The sequence below is a fragment of the Bubalus kerabau genome, chromosome 4, assembly GCF_029407905.1.
Source record: "Bubalus kerabau isolate K-KA32 ecotype Philippines breed swamp buffalo chromosome 4, PCC_UOA_SB_1v2, whole genome shotgun sequence".
NCBI lineage: Eukaryota > Metazoa > Chordata > Mammalia > Artiodactyla > Bovidae > Bubalus > Bubalus kerabau.
Window position 1 is genome coordinate 28,225,444 of NC_073627.1, and position 16,235 is coordinate 28,241,678.

Consider the following 16,235-nt stretch of genomic DNA (forward strand, 5'->3'; position numbering starts at 1 on the left):
TCTGCATATCTGAGGTTATTGATATTTCTCCCGGCAATCTTGATTCCAGCTTGTGCTTCATCCAGCCCGGCATTTCACATGATGTACTCTGCATATAAGTTAAATGAACAGGGTGACAATATACACCCTTGACGTACGCCTTTCCCAATTTGGAACCAGTCCGTTGTTCCATGTCCGGTTCTAGCTGTTGCTTCTTTGAGGGTTAGTGTTAGGGTTATGGATGGAGGGCATTCGATGCAATTTGGTGTGACTGGAGGTTAGCAGGGTGCAAAAGATGCAGGGTAATTACGTAGAACTTTGATGACTTTAGTTAAGGTTTTGATCTTTACCCTAGAAACCATGGGATATCAATCAAAGTTTCTATTTTTGTATTAATTTATTAAATTTTGGCTGCTGCAAAACATACACAACAGAAATCGGTTTTTGGCTGTGCTGGGTCTTGGCTGTGGTGGAAGGTTTCTTTAGTCGCAGTGCACGGGCTCTAGAGCGTGCTGGCAGTAGCTGGCATAAGGGCTTGGTTGCCCCAGGGCATGTGGGCTCTTAGTTCCCCGACCAAGCAAGGCTTGAACTCCTGTCCCCTGCGTTGGAAGGCAGATTCTTAACCACTGGACTATGAAGGAAGTCCCCAAAACATAAATCTTTAACTTAAAAATCTTTAGAAGTATATAGATCAGTAACGTTAAGTTCATTCACACTGTTGTGCAACCAATCTCCAGAACTCTTTTTATCTTACAAAACTAAAATTCTGTACCCATTAAACAACAGCTTTTACTTATCCATTCACCCCTCAGTGGACACTTGGGTTGCTTCCACCTTTCATATATTGTGACTAATACTACTATGAATGTGGGCAAAGGTCTTTTTAAGACCCTAGTGGAATTTGTAAATCAATTCTATATTTTTATTCTTTGAGGAGCTACCATGCTGTTTTCCATGATGGCTGCACTGTGTTATCTTCCCACCAACAGTGCACAAAGGGTACAACTTGCACACATCCTGGACAACACTTGTTTTCTGGGGTGGTTGTTTGCTTTTATGGTTTTGTTTTTTGATAATAACCATTCTAATGGATGTGAGATGATATTTCATTGACATTTCAATTTGCATTTCCCAGTCATTAGTAATGTTGAAACACCTTTACATAAGTAAAGTAATATAAGTATCAGATCAGATCAGATCATATCAGTCGCTCAGTCGTGTCCGACTCTTTGCGACCCCATGAATCGCAGCACGCCAGGCCTCCCTGTCCATCACCAACTCCCGGAGTTCACTCAGACTCACGTCCATCAAGTCAGTGATGCCATCCAGCCATCTCATCCTCTGTCATCCCCTTCTCCTCTTGCCCCCAATCCCTCCCAGCATCAGAGTCTTTTCCAATGAGTCAACTCTTCTCATAAGGTGGCCAAAGTACTGGAGTTTCAGCTTCAGCATCAGTCCCTCCAAAGAAATCCCAGGGCTGATCTTCAGAATGGACTGGTTGGATCTCCTTGCAGTCCAAGGGACTCTCAAGAGTCTTCTCCAGCACCACAGTTCAAAAGCATCAATTCTTCGGCGATCAGCCTTCTTCACAGTCCAACTCTCACATCCATACATGACCACAGGAAAAACCATAGCCTTGACTAGACGAACCTTTGTTGGCAAAGTAATGTCTCTGCTTTTGAATATGCTATCTAGGTTGGTCATAACTTTCCTTCCAAGGAGTAAGCGTCTTTTAATTTCATGGCTGCAGTCACCATCTGTAGTGATTTTGGAGCCCAGAAAAATAAAGTCTGACTCTGTTTCCACTGTTTCCCCATCTATTTCCCATGAAGTGGTGGGACCGGATGCCATGATCTTCGTTTTCTGAATGTTGAGCTTTAAGCCAACTTTTTCACTCTCCACTTTCACTTTCATCAAGAGGCTTTTGAGTTCCTCTTCACTTTCTGCCATAAGGGTGGTGTCATCTGCATATCTGAGGTTATTGATATTTCTCCCGGCAATCTTGATTCCAGCTTGTGTTTCTTCCAGTCCAGCGTTTCTCATGATGTACTCTGCATATAAGTTAAATAAACAGGGTGACAATATACAGCCTTGATGTACTCCTTTTCCTATTTGGAACCAGTCTGTTGTTCCATGTCCAGTTCGAACTGTTGCTTCCTGACCTGCATACAAATTTCTCAAGAGGCAGGTCAGGTGGTCTGGTATTCCCATCTCTTGAAGAATTTTCCACAGTTTATTGTGATCCACACAGTCAAAGGCTTTGGCATAGTCAATAAAGCAGAACTAGATGTTTTTCTGGAACTCTCTTGCTTTTTCCATGATCCAGCGGATGTTGGCAATTTGATCTCTGGTTCCTCTGCCTTTTCTAAAACCAGCTTGAACATCAGGAAGTTCACGGTTCACATATTGCTGAAGCCTGGCTTGGAGAATTTTGAGCATTACTTTACTAGTGTGTGAGATGAGTGCAATTGTGCGGTAGTTTGAGCATTCTTTGGCATTGCCTTTCTTTGGGATTGGAATGAAAACTGACCTTTTCCAGTCCTGTGGCCACTGCTGAGTTTTCCAATTTGCTGGCATATTGAGTGCAGCACTTTCACAGCATCATCTTTCAGGATTTGAAATAGCTCAACTGGAATTCCATCACCTCCACTAGCTTTGTTCATAGTGATGCTTTCTAAGGCCCACTTGACTTCACATTCCAGGATGTCTGGCTCTAGGTCAGTGATCATACCATCGTGATTATCTGGGTCGTGAAGATCTTTTTTGTATAGTTCTTCTGTGTATTCTTGCCATCTCTTCTTAATCTCTTCTGCTTCTGTTAGGTCCATACCATTTCTGTCCTTTATTGAGCTCATCTTTGCATGAAATGTTCCTTTGGTATCTCTGATTTTCTTGAAGAGATCCCTAGTCTTTCCCAGTCTGTTGTTTTCCTCTATTTCTTTGCATTGATCGCTGAAGAAGGCTTTCTTATCTCTTCTTGCTATTCTTTGGAACTCTGCATTCAGATGTTTATATCTTTCCTTTTCTCCTTTGCTTTTCGCTTCTCTTCTTTTCACAGCTATTTGTAAGGCCTCTCCAGACAGCCATTTTGCTTTTTTGCATTTTTTTTCCATGAGGATGGTCTTGATCCCTGTCTCCTGTACAATGTCACGAACCTCAGTCCATAGTTCATCAGGCACTCTATCTATCAGATCTAGGCCCTTAAATCTATTTCTCACTTCCACTGTATAATCATAAGGGATTTGATTTAGGTCATACCTGAATGGTCTAGTGGTTTTCCCTACTTTCTTCAATTTAAGTCTGAATTTGACAATAAGGAGTTCATGATCTGAGCCACAGTCAGCTCCCGGTCTTGTTTTTGCTGACTGTATAGAGCTTCACCATCTTTGGCTGCAAAGAATATAATCAGTCTGATTTCGGTGTTGACCATCTGGTGATGTCCATGTGTAGAGTCTTCTCTTGTGTTGTTGGAAGAGGGTGTTTGCTATGACCAGTGCATTTTCTTGGCAAAACTCTATTAGTCTTTGCCCTGCTTCATTCCATATTCCAAGGCCAAATTTGCCTGTTACTCCAGGGGTTTCTTGACTTCCTACTTTTGCATTCCAGTCCCCTATAATGAAAAGGACATCTTTTTTGGGTGTTAGTTCTAAAAGGTCTTGTAGGTCTTCATAGAACTGTTCAACTTCAGCTTCTTCAACGTTACTGGTTGGGGCATAGATTTGGATTACTGTGATATTGAATGGTTAGGTAAGTAAAAGTAACGTTAAAAACACCTTTACGTGTGTTTGTCGGCAGTTTGTATATCTTCCTTGGAGAAATGTCTAGTAAAGTCCTTTGTCCACATTTTAATCAAGTTGTTTAGTTTTTTGTTGTTGAATTGTAGGAGTTCTTTATATATAGTAGATGGTAACCCCCTATCAGATATATGAGTTGCAGATATTGTCTTCTATTCTGAAGGCTGCCTTTTCACTTTGCTGATTGAGTCCTTTGATTACACTGAAGGTTTCAGTTTTAATGTGATCCAGTTTTTCTATTTTTACTTTTGTTGCTTGTGCTTTTGATGTTATATTCATAAAGTCATTGCCAAGTCCAATGTCATGAAACTTTTTCCCTGTGTTTTCTTCTAAGAATTTTAGAGTTTCACCTCTTTTTAGATACTAAAGATTTCAAAGTATTTTCCTTCAAAACAAAGGCATTCTCTTACGGATCTATGGTTAAGTCATCAAAATCAAGAAATTTATCACTAATATAGTGTTACAATCTAAAAATCACTGTCTGACCTTTGAAATGTCATCGTTTATCCCAGTAATGTCTTTTTTAGTTGTTTTCTTTCCTGGTCTAGAATTCAATCCAGGATCATGAGTTGCCTTTAGTTGTCATATCTCTTCATTCTCTGTCAATCTGGATAACTTCTCAGTCTCTGTCTTTTATTTTATTTTTAAATATTTATGTATTTATTTTTGGCTGCGTGGGGCCTTAGTTGCATCATGCAGTATCTTTGTTGTGGCATAAGAGCTCTTTCTTTGGGCTCTTCCTTACACCATGCAGGCTTCTCTCTAATTGTGGCACACAGGCTCCAGAGCATGTGGGCTCTGTACTCTGTGGCATGTAGGCTCTCGAGTTGAAGTGGGCAGGCTCAGTAGTTACAGTGTGAGGGCTTAGTTGCTCCACAGCATGTGGGATCTTAGTTCCCCAACCAGGGTTTGAACCTGCATCCTCTGCATTGGAAAGCAAATTCTTAACCAGTAGACCACCAGGGAAGTCCCAAGTCTGTCTTTTAGAATATCAACACTTTTGAAGAATACAGGCCAGGTGTTTGGCAAAAAGTTTCTCAATTTGAACACAATTAGTTGTGGTTTTTTTTTGCAGGGGGATGGGGAACCAAAGAAGTAATGTTGTATCCTTGGTGCCTCATATCAGGAAGCACATGATGTCAGTTCATGTCTTACTGACTAATGTTAACTTCAATCTCTTGCTTGAGATGATGTCGTCCATTGATGATTTCATTTTATAACCTTCATTGATTTTTGCCTGAGTCAGTGTTACTATGATGTGGGCCAAATCTTGATTTTGTAACTCCATTCTTTCTATGATTATTAGTTGGCATTTTACTCTAAGAGCTTTCCTTTCCTCCCCTTTTACTTATTCTTTAGTTTCTTTCTATCACTGTGGGCTCATGTTTGCTTATGTGATTCAGTGGATTATAATCCATTACCATAATTTTTTATTTTGATGTTCAATTTGTCAGTGAAGAGTTTTAAGCAAGGACATGAATCTCATTTTGAAAAGCTGCCCTGGCTGCAGTGTGAAGGGGCCCAGAGGCACAGGAACCAGTGGGGAGGCTCTCGTGTTGGTCTGGGGAAGTCATTTGGGCCTGAGCCTGGAAGTGGGGATGAGAAACTTTTAAGAAGGAGTCTGAGATTATAGGAACCCAGAGCAGACCTCCCCATCTACAGTCTAACTTCTCCTTCCCATCTCTCCTGGACCCACACTGACCTTACAAGCCTAATTTGGTGCCCAGAACATAGTAGCACTGAAGGAAGCCTGCCTGGTCGAATGCAGACATATTCACGTCTCAGTCACTATAGCTGCCATGCAGCCCTCGTTTCTCAGCAGCTGCAGCTCCCACCCCACATTTGCTGTCCCCAGGGGTCAGTTTCTCAGGGTACCCCTAATGAGCTGAGCCTGACCTGGAGGGAATGAGGAAAGCTGGTGGCAGGAAAGCAAGGTGTACCTCTGGGGTCTGCCTTGCTGCTACGTATCTGAGTTTCTGCATAATGAGTTTAAGAGTGATCTTACTTTCCCTCTGGTATGTGAATGATCTCAGCATTGATGAACTCTGGGGTGGATGCTGGGTCTCCATTCTTGCTTTTGCCCTTAATAGTTTGGACTTTGGATGAAGTCATTAACATCTTGGGCTTTAGTTTCTTCATCTAGAAAGTGGGGCTAGTGATACCTCCCTGGAAAGACTGACATGAGGACCAGAAGCGACAATTGTTACGAGAGTCATCTGCAGACCATATGGGCGATGGGAGGCCGAAAGGTCTATTACCTCCTGGGGATTTCCAGCCTCCTCGAGTAAGATGGACGGAGGAGCCTGGTAGGCTGCAGTCCATGGGGTCACTGAGGGTCGGACACGACTGAGCGACTTCACTTTCACTTTTCACTTTCATGCATTGGAGAAGGAAATGGCAACCCGCTCCAGTGTTCTTGCCTGGAGAATCCCAGAGACGGGGGAGCCTGGTGCGCTGCCGTCTATGGGGTCGCACAGATTTGGACACAACTGAAGCGACTTAGCAGTAGCAGAGTAAGACGGTGGAAGGTAGGGAAACCAGCTGGGCAGGGAGCAAGTTGTCCTCACCTGCTCTGGGAGGACTCTGAGAGCCACCACCGCTTCGTCCATGAGCTTAGAGCCTCCCAGGGACAGGACCAGGCAAATGAAATGTGAATTTAGAGGTCTGCCTTGCTGAATGATAATAGACAGGGCGTTTGTCCCCCTTGTGTCCCCTTCCACCCAATACACACTTCTCACCTCCCTTTTCCTTCAGGGCATTAACCTGTCTGGGGGCCAGCGTCAACGTGTCAGCGTGGCCCGAGCTGTTTATAGTGATGCCGACATTTTTTTGCTGGATGACCCGCTGTCAGCCGTGGACTCCCATGTGGCCAAACATATCTTTGACCAAGTCATTGGGCCAGAAGGTGTGCTGGCAGGAAAGGTGAGGCTCCCAGAGGCTAAGCAGGCTAAACTGAAGTCTAAGGCCACAGGAGAGGACGGGTGGGAGGCCAAGGGGTTTGGTGAGACCTGGACTTATGGAGTACCTAAGGAACAGGCTGGGCAACTGGGGAAACCTGGGGCAGGGGTAGGCAATGCCCCTCGGGCACTGAGTTGCCTTTGGAGAGCCAGGCTGAGTCCCTGACGTGCCTGCACATGCTGCTGGCACTCAGGCACCTCACGCTTGCTCCGTGGCCCTGCACTGTGCCAGGGGTTTATGCTGAGGGCAGCAGGCGTGATAGCCTGCGGCCTTCACCCCAGACCCGGGTGCTAGTGACGCACGGCATCAGCTTCCTGCCCCAGACGGACTTCGTCATAGTGCTATCTGACGGGCATGTGTCTGAGATGGGCACCTACTCGGCCCTGCTGCAGCGGGATGGCTCCTTTGCCAACTTCCTCCGCAACTATGCACCGGATGAGGACAAGGAGCACCAGGAAGCCAACAACAGGCCAGGTATCTGCCATCCTTGGCTCTTCATATTCCCCTCCCTTCCCTGCATCTCCTCTGTCCTGGGGCATCTGAGCATCTCTGGACAGCCCCGGTGTTGTGCAGGGAGGTTCTGGAGTACTTGGATTATCCGTGTGATGTCAGACATCAGCAAGAGGGAAAGTAAACTGGATGAAGTCGAGTCCCTCCTCCTCCTTCTCTTCCCTCAGTCTTCCTATATGTCGAAATGGCCCACGGGCCCAGGCCCAGCTTGTACAGCAAGGCTGTTTTACAGATGAATTGTTTAGTAAATATGCAAGTGCTTTTTGTTGTTCAGTCGCTCAGTCGTGTCCAACTCTTTGTGACCCCATGGACTGCAGCCAGGCTTCCCTGTCCTTTACCATCTCCCAGAGCTTGCTCAAACCCATGTCCATTGAGTCGGTGATGCCATCCAACCATCTCATCCAGTATCGTCCCCTTCTCCTCCTGCCTTCAATCTTTCCCGGCATCATGGTCTTTTCCAATGAGTCGGCTCTTCGCATCAGGTGGCCAAAGTATTGGAGCTTCAGCTTCAACATCAGTCCTTCCAATGAATATTCAGGATTGATTTCCTTTAGGATGGACTGGTTTGACCTCCTTGCAGTTCAGGGGACTCTCAAGGGTCTTCTCCAACACCACAGTTCAAAAGCATCAATTCTTTGGCGCTCAGCCTTCTTTATGGTCCAACTCTCACGTCCATACATGACTACTGGAAAAACCATACCTTTGACTATGGAAATGCTTAGAAAAGTCATTTATTTATCAACAAATATTTATTTATTGAGCAGCTAACTTTGTCCAGGCACTATTCCAGCAATAGTGAGACAGCACTGTTGATAGTACTACTGAGACCCTTCTCATGGAGCATATTGAGACATTGAGACCCCCTTGTTCAGTCCTGGCTCTTCAACCTCAGGCTCCGGGCTGGCTCTCAGACCTTCTCCTGGGCTTTCTTGTCTACTTCCGTATATGCAGTTAACCTGTCTTAAGCATTTACTAAGGGCTGTGCCTGTTGCAAGCTCTTGACACACATTCCTTCCTTTAATCCTCACAATGACACGATGAAGTAGGTACTATTATTATCCCCACTTTACATGCCCACCTAAAGTCATGTGGTGAGGAAGTGGGATTTAAGCTCAGCCAGGCTGACTCCAGAGCCCAAGCTCCTGACCCTTATATTTGAATCCTCTTCTACACAGTCCCTGATGGGAAGCTTTTCTTCCTGTCTAACATAAGTCTTTCTTGCTGCCTCTTTTTTTTCTCAACACAAAACTGGTCATTTATTTTTATTGTTGTTCTTGCTGCCCTCACAGTCCCTCTTGTCTTTCCCTTTTGCTTATCCATTCAGGCCTTGTCATTGGAGTGGGACTGGGGGATAGCAGGGCCTTGCAGGGTGAGCTTGCCAACCTCTCCTTTCTACCTCCCCACTGCAGCCTTGGAGGACAAAGAGGATGAGGGGGTGTTGATGATTGAAGACACGCTCAGCAATCACACAGACCTGACAGATAATGAGCCCGTGACGTACGAGGTCCAGAAGCAGTTTATGAGGTGAGCTCCTGAGGACTGTCCACCCCTGGGAGACGGTGGCAGGGCCCCCACGACCTGCTGGGGAGTGGGGCAGGTGGGTGTTCTCGCTGACACTCCCCGGGGCTCCAGCTGGGGCTCTGTCTGTGGTTGTGCTGGAGGCCGCATCTCTGGGCCTGATCTGTTGCCTCCACAGACAGCTGAGTGCCATGTCCTCAGAAGGAGAGGGCCAGGGTCGGTCTGTGCCCAGGAGGCGCCAGGGTGCGGCAGAAAAGGTCATGCCGGCAACCGAGGCAAAGGCGAGCCACATGTTGACCCAGGAGGAGAAGACAGAGCTGGGCACTGTGAGTAGGGTGGGCGAGGAAGGCTGGAGAGGCTGGCAGGCCCCTAGCACTCTCGGGGCTCATGGGAGTCCTCTGTTTGACCGCTGTGGCCACACAGGTGAAGCTGAGCGTGTACTGGGATTACGCCAAGGCTGTGGGACTCTGGACCGCTCTGGTCATCTGTCTGCTGTATGGGGGTCAAAGCGCAGCTGCCATTGGGGCCAACGTGTGGCTCAGTGCCTGGACCGATGAGGCTGCGGTGGACAACCAGCAGAACAGCACCTCCTACAGGCTAGGTGTCTACGCCGCCTTGGGAATTCTGCAAGGTGAGCCTGCAGAGATACTTAGAGGGGGCGCCAGTGTTTCCTTCCTCATCTCTGCGCTGCTGGGTAACCACGCCCTTGCCTCTGACTCTCTCTCCACCTTCACAACCATAGTGACTCCCTGACCCGCCCTAGCAGTCTACCTGCCTCTGGACCTGTCTAGCTCATCCTAGCTATGCCCTGCCTTTGAGTCTGCCTAGTTCACCGAGGAGATCCCTCGTCTGGGAACTTGCCCCTGCACTGTGCTACCTGGCCCAGGTGAACAAGCACCCCTCTGCCTCCTCCATCAGGGCTCCTGGTGATGCTGTCAGCTATCACGATGGCAGTGGGTGGTGTCCAAGCTGCCCGCTTGCTTCACCAGGCGCTGCTGCACAACAAGATGCGCTCGCCACAGTCCTTCTTTGATACGACGCCCTCAGGCCGCATCCTCAACCGCTTCTCCAAGGACATCTACGTCATTGATGAGCTTCTGGCTCCCACCATCCTCATGCTGCTGAATTCCTTCTACAACTCCATCTCCACCCTTGTGGTCATCGTGGCCAGCACGCCGCTCTTTGCTGTGGTCATCCTGCCTTTGGCTGTCCTCTACCTCTTTGTCCAGGTGTGCCCTGAGTGCGTGGGCATGACTTAGCGTGAGCGTGGCTGTTGTGTGGGCCGGGCTGTCTTGGGGGCCACCTGTGGCAGATGTAGGGAGGGCACACCCCCTTCACCTTTACAGCTGGATTTGATTCAGTAAACACCTTTGTGAAACTCATTTTCCTCACCTGTAAAATAGAATCATCGATCCCACCTCATAGAGTTATCAATAGGATAAAATTAAATCCTTGTAAATTATGACTGGCCCTGGAACTCCTTCCTGCTGGCTATTTTTTATTAAAATATTGTCAACAGTTTAAGACACATTATCCTTCCCTTGTTTTTAGGTACCATCTAAACTTACAGGCCATATCATATGATGCATGTATGATACATGATGCATATGATGCTTATTTTATAAACTTACATGGCTTTTAACATAGATGACTGATAATATTCAGATACAGCTAACTGTAAAAGGCATTTGTGTTGCTGATCCCCTGTCCTGCCGTTAATCAGTTGATGAAGGTAACCCACTGGTGGCTGAAGCTCAGGCCTGTGTGTGAAGACTGTGACCGGGGCTGCATTCTGTCCTGGGACAGGGACTTTCAGCTGTACATCCTGCATGGCCCTGGCCATCTTGGGGCCCACAGGGTAGAGGATGGAAGATGGAGGCAGACTGTGGTTTTGTGGGGCTGACATTTAAATAATTGAGGGGTGGAGTGGGGAGAGGTTCTTTAAGAAAAAGAATACGAAATTATCTTATTTTTGAAAATGTTGCAAAATTTTGATTGTGTGAACACATTGCCAGGCCCCTAAGTGGAGACAGGCATTGTCACTGACTTGGGAGGCAAAATGAAGTCAGTGCGATAATTCAGGCCTGCAGAGTGAGTGGCCAGGAGCTGAGAGGGAATCGGGAAAGGCTTTGTGGACAAAGTGGCCGAAAGACTGAGCAGAGCTGACCAGAGGGAAGAGAGTGGGAGGAGTTCGTGGAGCCATATCAGGATCCCAAGTCTTGGGTTCTTTCGGGTGAGGGAACGGAGTGAGGTCTGATGGGGCAGTGGGACAGACGGGGAGGTGGCTCAGACGGGCCCAGAGGACACGCAGGACTGAGCTAGGATTCCAGGGTCCTGACTAAGTTCTTTCTCCAACCTCTGTCAGCGGTTCTACGTGGCTACCTCACGGCAGCTGAAGCGGCTGGAATCTGTCAGCCGCTCGCCCATTTATTCCCACTTTTCGGAGACGGTGACTGGCTCCAGCGTCATCCGGGCCTACGGCCGCAGCCAGGACTTTGAGACCATCAATGATGCTAAGGTGGACACCAACCAGAAGAGCTGCTACCCCTACATTGCCTCCAATAGGTCAGAAACTGCTCCGTCAGCCCCTGCTCCTTCCATGAGTTTCCGCCAGGGTCTCTGCAGGAGAGACCCTGGTGTTCTGGGTCCAAGCCCCTCCTTTCCCCTAAACAGCCCCCTTCTTGCATCTGCCCCATTTCCTCCTTGCCTGATCTCTACAGGTGGCTGGGGATCCGAGTGGAGTTCGTGGGCAACTGTGTTGTGCTCTTTGCTGCACTCTTCGCTGTGACTGGAAGAAGCAGCCTGAGCCCAGGACTGGTGGGCCTGTCTGTGTCCTATGCCCTACAGGTACACAGAGGTCTCAGCCCCAGAGTAGGGCCGCCCCGGGGCAGAGGCCAGGTTTCATAAGCATCTCCTGAGTACCCCACTCTACCCAAAATGGGGACCAGCCACAGATTTTGATCCCCCAAACTATGAGCTCCCACTCAAGCGTGGAGAGTCACTCCCACCAGCAGGGGATACTTCAGGGTGTGCAGATCTTAGTGGAGGAAGGACAAAAGTTAAGAGCCCAGAGGAGGTCTCTACCTGGGAGTGTTAGAGAAATGGCCTTGGAGCTTGGCCCCAAGAGACAAATAGAAATTTGCTGTGCCTGCACAAGATCTAGAGGTCAACCCTGACAGGGGTCCTGGGGCAGGGACATGGAGAGCTAGACTACACCTTATTTCACAAGCCTGCAGAGAAAGTACCTGGAGCAGGTAACTAGAGCCTGAGCAGGTCACCCTGATATCAGCTGATATTGTCAAAAGGTTAAACAACTGCAAATGGAATTTTTGTGAAGCAGAGCATATTTGCAATGCCTCAGGTGACTCAAGTCTTTGAGTTTTGATAAATAAAGGACAATCCAGACAGGTCAGTCTTCTCAAACTATTCAGTATGCCTATGAATCACCTGGAGATCTTAAACTGTAGATTCTGATACAACAGGCCTGGGCTCTGGCTTTTGCGTGTCTATCAAGACTTCTTGATTCACGAAGTGTGGTCCGAGGACCAGTTGCATCATCTGTGAGCTTGTTAGAAATGTAGATTCTCTAGTCCTACCACAAACCTACTGAATCAGAAGCTATATTTTAAGAAGATTCCCTGGGAAATCTTTCTTGCACATGTTAAAGTTTGAGAAGCACTGGGATGGGGAGCCTTTTGTTTGAGAAACACTGGGATGGGGGACCATTGTCACTGCCTGAGGTACAGTTGTGATTAGAGCCCCACCTGGCATAGCTATGGGTTTGCCCAGGCCTACCTGGGTCATAGTTGGGATAGGAGCATAGTGAAGGAGTCTGAACTCCTCCCATAGCCATGGCAAGGGAGTACAGATTGCCCCACTTATGACCCAGTCCCTCTGGCTAGGTGACGTTGGCTCTGAACTGGATGATACGAACGATATCAGACTTGGAGTCTAATATTGTGGCTGTGGAGAGAGTCAAGGAGTACTCCAAGACGGAGATGGAGGTGGGTACGGAATCAGCCTGGGGCAGGGAGAGTTGAGAATAGCTGGTAGGGGTGCTTGATGGCCCACCATCCATCCCTCTATCCCCTTAGGCCAGCTCTTCAGGTGGCTCTTCATTCAGTCCTTAAAGAGAGTCAACCAGAGGTCTATGTGAGGAGGTATAGAGGATTCAGAGTTGGACAAGACAATTCCTGATGAGTAGATAACAGTTCCCGTGTTCCAAGCCCTCCTCAGTCCCAGTACTTTGTCCTCCCCGGGACCTGCCTCCGTCCCTCGGTCCATGAGTTCATCCAGCCTGGATTCTGTGCTTTACCAGTGCCAACACTCTCAACTCCCTCGCCTTCCTCTCTCAGTCATCTCTCTCCAGTTGAGCCCATCTGTCTACCTTCTACATGCCGGTGCTCGACTGCTAAAATGTTGCTAGAGAAAACCACTGATTTTACTTCAAGTTTATAACCACACACCACTGCTTGCTATTCCCATCTTGCTTCTCCAAGAAGCATGTGTTTCGTTTCAGAAAGATTTGTTTTGGCCATTCCCTTTCCTTAAGCTCCCACACCCTGTGCTCAGCCATCGACCTTGCCTAACAGTTCAATGAGGAAATAGGTTATGAGATGTGAACTCCCTCAGCCTTCCTGCCTCTAGACTTTCAAACCTGCCTGTGTCCCTTCACCTTTTCCCTTTTAACAGGAAATGCTCCTTCTCGTTTCAAAATCCACTCCCTCTACTTGTTCGCGTGGCCACCTGAGGACTTCACTCCTTAATCACATGCTACATCATCCACCTTGCTCCCTCTGTTGGATGATTCCCAGCCACATGCAAAAATACGCACTTGTACCTTCCATTCTAGACTCTCAAACCAACCCTCCCTTTCCTGTGTATCCTGTATCCCCTTTCTCTGCTCTCCTTTGTCATGAAACTAGCTTTAAAATAGGTGCTCTCCCCCTGCCTCATCAGCTGGTGGCCTGTCTGCCTCCTGCAGCCTGGCTTCTGGCCCTGTCACTCCACTGGGTGCACTCAGCAGTGACTTCCTTGGTTCCAGAGGTAAGGATGCTTCGCTGTTCTTCTCTAGCTCAACCTCTCGGCATTATTTGGACAAAATACCCCTCGCTGCTTCTTGAAGGCACTTCATGGCTTCTGTGACCTGAGCTCCTGCCCTGTCAGCCCCCATTGAGCCCCCACCCCGTCTGTTCCTCCCAACCTGGCCTCTCCTGCCCCTGGGGCTCCCATCTGTCCCTGTTTTCTCCAGGCTTCTCTTATCACCCCCTCCTCCCCCCACTCTATGGGATCTTCAGATTCTCTCTCTTCATGCCTAGCATTACAATTTACCCTGTCTACATACATGATCCTTTCTCCACAGCCTCAAAAATTCTGCCCCCAATCCTGCTACCCATTGTTTTGATACCTCCTCAAGAGAGCATGGCACCCCACTCCAATACTCTTGCCTGGAAAATCCCATGGACAGAGGAGCCTGGTGGGCTACAGTCCATGGGGTCTCGAAGAGTCAGACACAACTGAGCGACTTCACTTTCACTTTTCACTTTCATGCATTGGAGAAGGAAATGGCAACCCACTCCAGTGTTCTTGCCTGGAGGATCCCAGGGACGGGGGAGCCTGGTGGGCTGCCGTCTATGGGGTCGCACAGAGTTGGACATAACTGAAGCGACTTAGCAGCAGCAGCAAGAGAGCAGATTATCTGTACTGGCTGCTTTGTTTCTTGATTGCTGACACTCTGACTCCCCCATTTCAAAACATCCTACCCTCTGCCTCCCCAAATAGCAGCAGAGAGATCCCTTAAAAACATACCAAATCACATTATTCTTCTGTGCATGGCCCTACATCTTACTCAAGGTAAAAAAAAAACAGAACAAAAAAACAGTCCTTAAACTGCCCTGCAAAGCCCTACATGGTGGGGTCTTCCACTACCTGTCTCCTACCTCTCACCTTTGTCACTATGCTCCAGAGCACACTGGGAAGTATTTATCCTTGCTGTTTCCTCTGCCTGGCATGCCCTTCTCCTGGATATCTACTTGTCTTGTTCCTTTACTTCCTTCAGGTCTTTATTTAAATATCACCTCCTCCAGGAAGCCTTCCCTGACCACCCTATACAGAACAGCAACACCAGGCACTTCTCCATACTCATCACCATCTGACATTATATAGACTTACTTATTTGTTAATTGTATGCCTCCTTAGATTAGGATGTGAGCCTCACAGGGACAAGGACTTTGTCTAGTTTACCTTGGCTACCCCACTACCTGTCATGGAGTAGCCACTCAATAATAAAGAATGGTGAAAGGGGGAGTGGGGGCATGTGGAAGGGGCTACCTAGGGATCTTGGGCACGAGGCGAGTAGAGGAGGGCAAAGTTCTGTGGGGAATAATGTCAGATGGATAGAGTCATTGAACCACAAGGTTGGGCCACACAAGCACCAGGGGCTCCCCGCCAGGGTCCCTGGTAGGTGAGGATGGCAGGGGCCTGGGAAGAGAGGCAGACTGAAGATGGAAGAGGGCTGGGCTGGGGAAGAGATGTCCCCCTGATGCAGAACCTGTCCTCCCCTGGTGACCAGGCCCCCTGGGTGGTGGAGGGCAGCCGTCCGCCAGCAGGCTGGCCACTGAAAGGTGAGGTGGAATTCCGAAATTATTCTGTGCGCTACCGGCCGGGCCTGGAGCTGGTGTTGAAGGACCTGAGTCTGCGAGTGCATGGTGGCGAGAAGGTACGTGTGGGGCGGGTTTGTGCCTGGGGAATGTGGGTCTGTGGGATGGCAGGTACCCAGCCTAGGGGTCTGCTTAGCCTCCCAAGGGAGTCCTGGAGACAGACCCACCAACTCCCCAGCCTTTGCCTGACAGCCTCCTACCCGCTCCAGGTGGGGATCGTGGGCCGCACTGGGGCTGGCAAATCGTCCATGACTCTCTGCCTGTTCCGCATCCTGGAGGCGGCTGAGGGCGAAATCTACATCGACGGCCTCAATGTGGCCGACATCGGGCTCCATGACCTGCGTTCTAAGCTGACCATTATCCCCCAGGTACTAGCCTGGCTTTGGTCACACTGACCAGTGACCCTAGGGGCAGGCTCCACGCTTGTCCTGTAGCTTAAGGTTCAAGACCGGGACTTCTATCTGGGAAGCTGGGGAGCAGGACAGCAGGAGCAGAGCCACAGAGCGACCACCTGTCATGGGTCTGGAAGGGACAGATGTATCCTGCTCAGTATCACCCTGTCCTCTGACCTCCTAGACCAACAGAACCACAGACTCTTCCAATTGGCCCACACCAGAGGTGTTCTATCCTGCTCTCCTGGCTTCACAGCTCTGAATTACGTTTCACTTTTTCTGGCTTCTCTGGAGTATTTTTCTGCCGACTGGACACTTTGGAGTCAGATTAGCGGCTCAAGGTTTCTACTTTAGCAGAGGACTTTGGATTGGCAAAGCTGAGGTTTATCACGTCCCCACAGGCATTTTTCTATCTCCTTGGCCAT

General features: G+C 48.5%; 1 protein-coding gene across 1 annotated transcript in view; it reads left to right on the forward strand.

Annotated features, from left to right (window-relative positions):
* Window positions 1-16,235, forward strand: part of ABCC3 (ATP binding cassette subfamily C member 3) — a 51,514-nt gene that overhangs the window by 26,447 nt on the left and 8,832 nt on the right. The window contains exons 18-28 of the mRNA XM_055576204.1: window positions 6,528-6,695; window positions 7,013-7,205; window positions 8,651-8,765; window positions 8,938-9,085; window positions 9,183-9,390; window positions 9,678-9,988; window positions 11,125-11,324; window positions 11,480-11,606; window positions 12,662-12,763; window positions 15,331-15,477; window positions 15,628-15,786. Of these exons, the coding sequence (XP_055432179.1) occupies window positions 6,528-6,695; window positions 7,013-7,205; window positions 8,651-8,765; window positions 8,938-9,085; window positions 9,183-9,390; window positions 9,678-9,988; window positions 11,125-11,324; window positions 11,480-11,606; window positions 12,662-12,763; window positions 15,331-15,477; window positions 15,628-15,786 (1,878 nt within the window). The remainder of the gene's footprint in view (window positions 1-6,527; window positions 6,696-7,012; window positions 7,206-8,650; window positions 8,766-8,937; window positions 9,086-9,182; window positions 9,391-9,677; window positions 9,989-11,124; window positions 11,325-11,479; window positions 11,607-12,661; window positions 12,764-15,330; window positions 15,478-15,627; window positions 15,787-16,235) is intronic.